This window comes from Clinocottus analis, unplaced genomic scaffold (genome assembly GCF_023055335.1).
Source record: "Clinocottus analis isolate CAN_PGR_092001 unplaced genomic scaffold, fCliAna1.0.p SCAF_16, whole genome shotgun sequence".
NCBI lineage: Eukaryota > Metazoa > Chordata > Actinopteri > Perciformes > Cottidae > Clinocottus > Clinocottus analis.
The window spans coordinates 17,055,832-17,066,553 of NW_027175887.1; the positions used below are offsets into that span (position 1 = coordinate 17,055,832).

The 10,722-nt window shown below is 41.3% G+C and overlaps 1 protein-coding gene across 3 annotated transcripts; it reads right to left on the reverse strand.

Annotated features, from left to right (window-relative positions):
- Window positions 1-1,501: 1,501 nt before the first annotated feature.
- LOC137786144 (nuclear distribution protein nudE homolog 1-like) lies at window positions 1,502-7,624 on the reverse strand. 3 transcript variants are annotated; one of them, XR_011077557.1, is made up of 10 exons: window positions 7,486-7,624; window positions 6,657-6,780; window positions 5,916-6,069; window positions 4,667-4,815; window positions 4,311-4,447; window positions 3,938-4,150; window positions 3,773-3,861; window positions 3,145-3,284; window positions 2,674-2,779; window positions 1,502-1,577 (listed from the first exon to the last, which is right to left on the reverse strand). XR_011077557.1 is itself a non-coding variant. In XM_068577796.1 (9 exons), the coding sequence occupies exons 2-9, from the start codon at window positions 6,740-6,742 to the stop codon at window positions 1,520-1,522; spliced, it is 1,026 nt and encodes a 341-aa protein (XP_068433897.1). In that variant the 5' UTR covers window positions 6,743-6,780; window positions 7,486-7,624; the 3' UTR covers window positions 1,502-1,519. The 3 variants fall into 3 exon arrangements, 2 of the variants coding, with proteins under 2 accessions (XP_068433897.1, XP_068433898.1); XM_068577796.1 differs by lacking the exon at window positions 2,674-2,779; XM_068577797.1 differs by having other exon boundaries at window positions 1,502-2,779.
- Between the last annotated feature and the right edge of the window lie 3,098 nt (window positions 7,625-10,722).

Below are 10,722 nucleotides of genomic sequence, written 5' to 3' on the forward strand. Positions count from 1 at the left end.
CAAGGGATTGAAGTTCCAATAATAATCTTTTACGTTAAAACACGACGCAAATTCTGATCATAACGTTTTGTTTTTGTTTTTTTTATTAAGAAACATTATTCTAGATGAATAAAGTTTGCAAATTGAAAAATCGCCAGCTGAAATTAAAAGCGATAAATAATTTGTGCAAAACGTTTGTTGGTTCCAGATTTGAAGCTTTTTCCTTCATGAAAATAATCTAAAGACGCCACAATAATCCAATAAGAAATGAAGCTACGCTACGTTAGCTCCCTAATGTCACGTTTTTCTTTCCTCACATTTTAAAATGAGAAACTGATCCCAAATACTACATTACCCATGAGCCTCAGCGGCTGTTGCGACACAGAAAACTACAGTCAGAAGTGCAACACAAAGATGCTGAATTTATCCCAAAAAATGTAACCGCAATGCACTCTGGGATTTGGAGTCCCCTCGTCTGCCGCAGCTTTCTGTTTGCAGGAAACATTCGCAGCTTGAATCTTAAAAGTTTTCCGTCAGTGAAACCAAACTTCCCTCCGTTCCGTAACTTCCTCCCTCGTCTTCATCGGGTTGTTAGATCATCTACTTTTAGCTTTTATCTTCTCAAACATTCATTTTAAAAAACTCATCACCGCTCAGGAAGTCAACAGGCTATTTGTTGAGTTCAAATACTAGAAAAAAAGTACAATTAAATGATTAGTCGCCCTTTTTATTTTTAATTTAAAACATTTAACTTGTCATACATCATGTATTATGACGTCATAAATGAGGTATAAATTACTTGTGTAGTTCCAAACTGACTCATTCCAAATTATTCAACTTTATTTGTGGGAAATAAACCTCATGATTTAAGAAAATAATTTGAGGACAAAGAAGGAAAATAGATTTTAACTTGTGAGACGAATAAAACGTAAATTAAAACGCTTGATTTGTGGCTTTTCAATAGGTGTTGTGAATTTATTTTAAATGTTTGTGTATTAATACATTATTTATGCAAATCTAATATATTTAGTTGTATTTATATTACAGGTATAGTTTTAAGAATCCTGATCTTTTAAAGTTTTCAGTTTTTGCTGTTGTGTTCAAGTCCAGTGGGAGAAATGAATAAATAACGACCGGTCGTTTAACAAAACTTAAGTTTAAAGGTTTTTTAAATATTAAGATGAAAAATATTTGTCCTGATAATTGTATAAACACACACACACAATCACATACAACATTTGTTGAGAAACAAATTTGCAAAAATTATTTTAAATCATGCAGAAAATATATATTTTCATGACTAAATAAAAACAAAGTTTTGTTAAACGACTTTCTTTATATATGTTTATAAAAAATATATATTTATATATTATATTTTCTCAGCTAGTTCTTTCTGCACTTCCTCTAAAATTGTTTCAGAATATTTTAGAGAGAATCATTATATTTGGAAACTAAATTTAAAACTATATTTGCAACAAAAAAAAACAAACCTGTTGTGTATTAAAGCTCACAGACACACTAGTTGTATGACTTTCTGCTATTAAACTGCTCCTGAACGCTCCTCTGGTCCTCTTCTTTTTCTTCTTCTTCTTCTTCTTCTGAGGAAATAAAGTCAACACTTCAACATTTCAAGTTTTATTGTTTTTCAGAAACATAAGCAGCACTGAAGGTGAACAAAGACCAGAAGTCTTTGTTTGTCCTCTTAAGGCAAAAACAAACGCACAACAAACCTCACACACACTTTGCTTTTTGAGTCAAACCTATTGCATCCGTTCTCTTTTTAACATAAAACACAAGTATCCTTCACTGAAGTATTCATAACTCACGGTTTTTATATTTTTAACTCCTGGAGAGACAGAAGAAGAGCTCCGAGTCCAGAAGACTGTGTCTGTCGACCTGTCAATCACCCTGTAGCCCCGCCCCCTAAAACGACAACTGCTTTATGGTCTGTTTGACTCTAAAAGACCATAATGTACTAAATGAACATCATGCTGTATAGAAGAGGACTTGAAACTAGAGATTGAGACATAAACTCACGTTTACAATGTTTACTGAGGGAATACTTCAAGACAGAAGTCATTTATATAGACTTCTATACAACCAGAGGAGTCGCCCCCTGGTGGTTAGGAGAGAGAATGCAGCTTTAACACATGAAGCATCGGCTTCACTCGGCCGCTAAAAGTTTTTGTTCAGTTTTTTTTTGTGGGCCGTCATCGAAGAGCTTTGGGTGCGCTACGTCGCCCCCATGTGGACCGGAGTCGAAACGAGTCGGTAAAACAAAGACGAATCAGGACACACTTGTGACCCGACCAACGAAACGTGCATTTATCTGGCAAAGTACAGTAACGGAAACCCCTTCATGCATTGGAGGAAAACAGCTTCCTGTTAAGTTCAAACATTGTGACCTCGAGTGTCTCATCGTCGGCATCTTTTCACCACAAACTGTAATCTCTAAAAAAAATCCGCTTTCCCGTTCAGTCGCAACACACACACAAAAATACAAATACAAATAAAAACAAAAACAACAAGCCAAACAAAAGAAGTCCAGTAAGTCCAGCTGACAAACCAACGCAATCTCTTGCCGTGCAGACGTGAGCCGCTAACAGACGTCCAAAAGCATTCAAAGTATCCAAAGTATCCAAAGTATCCCATCCATCGCTGCACGCTTCTGCACAATGTGCAACAACGCGGTACCGTTGAATCTGGGCCGGAGGTGCCAAGGAAGAGCCGCCCGGAGGAAGGTGAAGGGGTTCACAGCAGCAGCTTGGGACCGGCTCCGAAGTCCAACCTCTTTACCAGCCTTCAAAGACGAAAATACGTTTTCAGGCTTCCTTTTTTATTCCTCACAGAGCTGAGAAAGCAGTGATTTCACAACAATCTGGATGGTGGAGAGTCACTAAGTGCATCTACTCGAGCAGACCGAACGATTGTTATATGAAACTCTACATCATAGGTTGTTTTATGATTAATCAAAACATAAAAGCCTGAAACTGCTGTATTTGGACGTATTGAACACCATAAGTAGTATACAAGTGAAACATATGGTTTGGTACATGACAAAATTCACATAGCCTCAATGGCCTCAATGTACCCAATGGCCCCGTGGGCTGTGGAGGAGAGCGGCAGTAGTTGTTCAGATAGCGGCTCAAACACCTCTCCTCTCACCCTTTGTTGTAGAGCCCGTTGGTGTGGTGAGTCTCTGAGGAGCCGCTCTGACCCGCCGGCGCCCCCTGACCCCCGGCGTGGGCCCTCGCCGTCTGCCCGTGGACGTACTCGCGACACGACGCCAGCTTTGACTCCAAGTTCTGCAAACATGAACATTCAGCTTCATAAAACACCGACGCCATTAAAAACACATACATACATACATACACACACACACACACACACACACACACACACACACACACACACACACACACACACACACACACACACATATACATATACATATATATTGTTTTTTTGTTTTTTTCAAATTTAAAAGAAAAAAAAATGTTTTTTTTTATTTATTCATATTATTATTTATAGGAAAAAATATATTGTGCTTTTTAAAAATTATTTTTTGATAATAAATAAATAAAAACATATTATAAAAAATGAAACATTTTTAACATTAACATTTTTAAAAATGTTTAAAAATGTAGTTTTTTTATCGTCTCATTCCTAAAAAAACAAAATCTTCAGGAGATGTTATTCATGAAGAACATTTCCATCAGAAAGGAAGCCGCTCGTGTGCGTTTCAGAGTAAAAGCAGAAGCTCCCGGCTGGGTCACATGATGAAAAGTCTCACCCCGACTTTCCTCAGCAGCTCCCCGACGATGTTCAGAGCCGAGATCCTGGCCGACATGGTGAGAGGATTCCCCGAGAGGCCGTCCCCCGCTGCAAAACAAACGCACCTCGTGAAGGCAGAGAAGCTTTTTCAGTGGAACGAAACGACCACGACGCGTAAACCCACCTCTGCTGACGGACTCGCCGGAGGCCGGAGGCCTGGACGGCGGCGGCGTGGCGGCGTGAGAGGACGGAGGCGGGGTTACGTCTGGCGGGGTGAGCGGGGGGGTGGGCAGACCCACTGAGGAAGAGGAGGACGGCTCCTTGATGGCGCCGCTGAGGGACGGCTTCCTGTCCTGGACCTGCTGCTTCTGCTGCACGGCCAGCTCCTGCCTCAGGTCTGTGACACACACACACACACACACACACACACACACACACACACACACACACACACACACACACACACACACACACACACACACACACACACACACACACGGTCTCACACAAAGCCTGCGCTGCATGTGTTCGGAGGTGTAACACTCTAACGTCTCCACCTCTGGCCTCGTCCTTCAGCCTCTGGACGGACTCCAGCTGGTTCTCCTTCTCGTCCAGCTCGCTCTCCAGGAAGGCGTTCCTCTCGATCACCTGGTTCATCCTCTGCTCAAAGTCATCCAGAGACATGATGGTCGCCCTGAAAACAACAACAACAACAACAAGCACTACAAGGTGACTGTGTGATCGCGTGAAACTGTTGAATGAGACGTAGCGACGTCTCATTCAACAGTTTCATGCGATCACACAGTCACGGAAACGTGCTTCATTTCCATTACATTCCATGTCATAAAAAACCCCTCCCCCTCCCCCCCCCTATCCCCTCCCTCCTACTGAGACCCTATCGGTGACCTCTGACCTCTTGGTCCTCTCCAGGTCGTCGTTGGCCTGCTCCAGCTCTCGGATGTACTTGTGGAGCTGGTCCCTGACGGCGGTGGTCTCCGCCAGCTCTCCCTCCAGGCTGGAGACCTGCCGGTGGGCCTCCGAGTGCTGCGCCTCGTACTTCTCCTGGAGCGAGGCCGAAAATACAGATTATTATTATGATTACGTCTTATTTGACTGCAAAACCATTGAAATAAACAACCAGAGGAGTCGCCCCCTGGTGGTCAGGAGAGAGAATGCAGCTTTAACACATGAAGCATAGACTTCTATACAACCAGAGGAGTCACCCCCTGGTGGTCAGGAGAGAGAATGCAGCTTTAACACATGAAGTTTAGACTTCTATACAACCAGAGGAGTCGGCCCCTGGTGGTCAGGAGACAGAATGCAGCTTTAACACATGAAGCATAGACTTCTATACAACCAGAGGAGTCGGCCCCTGGATGTTGCACATTGTTTATGTAGCATGAGGAGAAAAGAGGCAACAAGCTGAAAGTAAAATGTTAAAGGAGCTTCTTTAAATCCTTCCCAGATATTCTTCTGCAAAAGAAACTTCATTATATCTCAAAGTGCAAGACCTTCGGCTAAACTATGTACCCGCAAGTGCGTTTTGTTAGATGCATGTTTTTGTTGTTATAATTGAGACACTGTCCCGCTTGAGATCTCAGCAGAAAGATCAACAAATATGTTTGTTACTAGAACAGGAACATGACGTATGGGAAGAACTGACATCCCCTCCAGACACGGAGCAGGCAAGAGTCGTCAGCTGCCTTTTCCAGCCCTGAATCAATCTTCTGTGTGTGTGTGTGTGTGTGTGTGTGTGTGTGTGTGTGTGTGTGTGTGTGTGTGTGTGTGTGTGTGTGTGTGTGTGTCCTATTCAGTACAGGCAACCAGAGCTGTGAAACTCAACCTACCATCAGCAGATGAGTAAGGAAGTCGCCTGTCAAATTCACATTATACAGGCGATCAGCTGGTTGAATGTTATGAAAATAACTTGGTCGTTGAGATAAAGATTATTTTGACATGCAAACCAGGCGGCTACCTCCAGTTCTGAAGAGTGAAGCCAATGCAGAAGTGTCTTAAACCTGCATTATCTCTACTGACCAGCAGGAGGCGACTCCTCTGGTTGTATAGAAGTATGACTCTCCTTCTCTCTTGTTGCATTTCCTCGGTTAACGAACAAAAACCTGGTACTATCTCAGTCTCACAGCTGATAATCTCGTCTGTACCTTGTAGTTGTCCAGTTCCATGCGGAGGCGGCTGTTAGAGGACAGAAGTTCGTGGTTTCGCGCCTCACACTGTTTCAGCTCCACCTCCAGCTCCACCTCGTAGTCCCGACTCATCTGCTGAAACTCCTGCAGCTCCTCCTGGGCCTCCGCCGCACTGCACACGCACAAACACACACACACACAGAATGTGAGCCACACGTTTGTTACGTTTGGACGTCGTGGAAGAAAATAACTTAAGCTATTATCCAAATTCACTATTTTCCCGGCTAAGATTTGGCGATTAGGAATTCAAATTAAACACGAAAAGACAATAAACTTTAAAGAAATGTGTTGAACAGGAAAACACCTTGAGGTCCACAGATGTTTATCTTACAGGAGTGTCGACCGCTCACCAAAAGATATTGATTATTTTTATTTAATGGAGCCACAGAAGTCCTGAAAGATTATATATTATGCTGTAAATTTCCCACACAATCTGATTGGCGCGGGATGCTAACACATTAGAGCAGAAATAATAACTTGTGTAACTACAATGACAACATTTTTTTAAAAAAGTATGTGGCTTAGCGAAAAAGGTGTAAAAACACATTTTTTTATCATCCAGGTAAAGACGACAATCTATTCTCATATTGTGACGCAGAGGATATCAACATGTTTTAGGTTGATGAACTGAGGGAGGAAGAAGTGATGCTGGGGTCTGTTAAGAATAACATAAACATGGGGGGTGAAGACGGGGCACACCTCTGTTGTTGTCTGGCAGCCTGGTCCTTCCAGTACTCCAGCTCTTCCTCCAGGGACCCAAACTCTGGAGGCTCCGGATCCCCCATCTCCAGCCTGAGTGGAGAGCTGAGGCTCCAACACAACTCTGTGGTTCAATCAAAACAAGGCAGTGGTTTAAAAAGGTCCCATCGTTAAGAACTGCCTTTAGAAATCGGACCATTTATCTTAAAAGTAACACCGGTAAATGGAAAATAGTTCATTACGATAAGAGATGACTTAAAATGATTCACCAACATGTTCACATTAATTCGGCAAATAAGTGAACCGATAAGAATCAATATCTTTCAGAGGAAATCTTAGATTCTTGATGCTGATCGTCACCGCCATTGTGTTCTTTGCCGAGGAAAAAACACAGCAAGTTAGGACAATCAAGCTAATGAACTCCGAGCTCACTAATATTAAATCGTGTTTATTTAATACTACACGTAAGCCGAACTGAACAATGGATTTCAACCAGTCCAAAGACATGTTTAATGTTCGTCAAAGCCGATATAATAGTCATTTAAACCACTGTTGAATTAAATTAGACACAAGATTTAAAAGTAGTCTGGTCATAGCGAGCTGAACTTAAAGGAAAACAACGGAAACCAAAAGCAAACGTCACCGAGAAGATAACGGGTGATCTACGTCCTCGTATTACTACGAACACCTGCATTCATAAACAATGCCGACGACAACTAAAACTCTAAATAATAAAGTTTAAACAACACAGAATAGGAAAGTTAGAAGAACTGTTGTTAGCTTGCACATTCAAATAAGTTAAGCTGAGACAAACATAACTATAACTTACGTTCGACAGTTTCTTGTTATTTAAATGGAGAAACCCTTAAAAATTGAACTATTAAAGGACTTTCTCGGGGTTGGAAAACCGCAAAGTCGCTTCAGTCTCTGGGAGACGTCGAACAATACAAGTTACCATTCATATTGTCCGGACCGATTCAACCAATCAGGAGTGAGGTGGAGGCCCCGTTTGCTTGTTGCTATTGGTCGAAGTGCCTGTCATTCACAGGTTAGAAGGCGGGATCAGGATCATCGTCCAATCAGAGGAGTGACATCTGTGACTGAGGGTGTCGACGTAATCTTCACAGTCTAGACGTCGTGATGAATTTACCGGAGGATGGTGATGCCTTTTATGGCTGTCGGAAAATGTATACGCACGTATATTCATACATCCATACACTAATATTCACATGTATCCATAGATATGCATCTATATGATTTATATACATATATATGTATATATTTATACACATATACATATATATATATATATATATATATATATATATATATATATATATATATATATATATATATATATATATATATATATAAGAAGCTACGCAAGATCAATAAAAGTGAAAACTATGAGAAATAATTACGAGGCAAAAGTAGTGTTTAATACCAGCAGTCAGCAGGTCTATGTAAGTAGTGTTTATGTAATAAGATTATTGTAAATCTACTTATAAATACATATATTTACAGTTGCATTTAAATAGCATCATCTTTCCTGCAACGCCTGAATACAACAAAACAAAAGCGCCAACAAAACATCAGTTTTATTCAGATAAAGTCATTGATATAACTTTAACTCATCTGCAGCTGTTTTTTTCTTTACGAATTATTATTCTCTGTTATTTGACCTGAATATGGTCAAGTGTGTGTTTTTAAGTCCTTTCCTTCCTGTTGGGATGAACACATGTACTGTTGGTGCTGAGGGTCAGTGAAGGATGGCGTGCGTCTGAGCACCTGACTGCATCCTCGACTGTGATTGGTGGAATCTCCACTTCCTGTCGGCGGGGTCAGAGGTCACCCAGGGTCAACCGTGTCCTTTTCAGAGGGATTAACTAGCATATCTGATCCTGGTTAATCCACACGCACCATCACTGGAGCATGAAGCTGTTCTCACACACACACACACACACACACACACACACACACACACACACACACACACACACACACACACACACACACACACACAGCAGTGGAAGGAGAATTTAGATATTTTACTTGCTGTAAAAATTCTCAAATTTTAAAAATATACTGCAACATTTTGTATTTTGTAACTTTTATTTTGATTAAAATAGGTTTTAAGAGCTCTCTTCGGACGTTTATTCATACAGCGCATCTGGAATATGAGACAGGGAAACACACCTACTTTTAAACATCCTGAATGACTTAGTTTTGCACAAATACCACAAAGGAAGGTAAGATGGAGGCTCCGTTCATTCTCTGTGATGTCATGTTGATTATAGAGTATGCACATATTTTCATGAGCCTTGCAGCTTATTAGGAATATTATCTTTTTACTGAACAAGGCCAAAAAAACCTTGAATATTTGTTGCTAAAAGGTCACCGCGTCCGCCAGTTTTAATCTGCTGCAGGAGGCGATTGGTCGCCTTCACCTTGGTCATCATCCGTGGTTTAGCGGAGACCCGACGCCCGTCAGACCTCACCGTGATGTCATGGCGTCATGAAGCAGAACAGAGGACAGGTCAATGTCAAACCACGTCAAAGAGACAGAGGAAACGTCCCATTTCCAAAAACTATCAAAGCAAAAATGTGACAAAGTATTCCAGGTTTCTTTTCTGTAAAACAATCAACCCAATATAATACTCACACCAAGTTTTGAACAATGTTTTTTAATTTTTGTTTTATACACATGGAAAAAAAAACATCTAATTTAACTCAAAACTTCTCCAGGTGTCCAAACCTCTAAATAAACTCGGCCCATTTAACCCAGAATATACCATATACCACAAAATATTGGAATATTAATAAGTGTGCTGTTTATTCAGCTATCGGTTCTCGTCCAGTGGCGCTTAAAATATGTCGGATCTAAACGAGACAAAAGGGTTCTGGATGACGTGATAAGGTCTCTGGGCTGATGGCAAACTATGTGATGCTTCAAGTAAGAGGACAGGAAGAGAGCTAGGAGTCGACACGAGGGGAAGACACGCTTCCTAGTGAGGAAACACTGACACGCTTCCTAGTGGGAAAACACACACACACACACACACACACACACACACGCACATGGACACACACACTTAAACCAGCTGTTGAGAGAAATATTTTTTCTATTTTTAAATTAAACTCTATATTTTTGATCTTTAACAAAAAAAACTAAATATACATAAATACACATCAGTGCACCGCACAATAAACTCCATTTAAAAATGGTAAACACACAAAATAAATAAATATATACATATATGTACATATTGCATTGTATTGAATATAGCTAATAATAATAATAATAATAATACCACCAGTCAGCCAAACATGAAAGAGAGAGAGAGAGAGAGAGAGAGAGAGAGAGAGAGAGAGAGAGAGAGTTAGAGAGAGAGAGAGAGAGAGAGAGAGAGAGAGAGAGAGAGAGAGAGAGAGAGAGAGAGAGAGGGAAGGCACAACTAGCATGAAGCAGAAACATTGAGTCAAACAACCAGAGGAGTCGCCCCCTGGTGGTCAGGAGAGAGAATGCAGCTTTAACACATGAAGCATAGACTTCTATACAACCAGAGGAGTCGCCCTCTGGTGGTCAGGAGAGAGAATGCAGCTTTAACACATGAAGCATAGACTTCTATACAACCAGAGGAGTCGCCCCCTGGTGGTCAGGAGAGAGAATGCAGCTTTAACACATGAAGCATAGACTTCTATACAACCAGAGGAGTCGCCCCCTGGTGGTCAGGAGAGAGAATGCAGCTTTAACACATGAAGCATAGACTTCTATACAACCAGAGTAGTCGCCCCCTGGTGGTCAGGAGAGAGAATGCAGCTTTAACACATGAAGCATAGACTTCTATACAACCAGAGGAGTCGCCCCCTGGTGGTCAGGACAGAGACATTTCAGTGTCTAGTCTTCGCACAGAAAAAGATAAACCATAATTATAATGTTCCGCACAGGAAGAAAATTGTCATTAAAAAGTTTTCTGTAATATTACGGCAGCCCTTACAGCCAACTGTCCTCCTCCTCCTCCTCCTCCTCCGCCTCCTCCTCTTCCTTCTGCCCCTCCTCCCCCCT

Coding starts and splice junctions, on each gene's coding strand:
- LOC137786144 (XM_068577796.1), bottom strand. CDS start 6,742: ATGGGGGATCCGGAGCCTCCAGAGTTTGGGTCCCTGGAGGAAGAGCTG. Junction 6,070..6,656: donor GCTGCCAGACAACAACAGAG/GTGTGCCCCGTC, acceptor GTGCGTGTGCAG/TGCGGCGGAGGCCCAGGAGG. Junction 4,448..4,666: donor GACCTGGAGAGGACCAAGAG/GTCAGAGGTCAC, acceptor TGTTGTTTTCAG/GGCGACCATCATGTCTCTGG.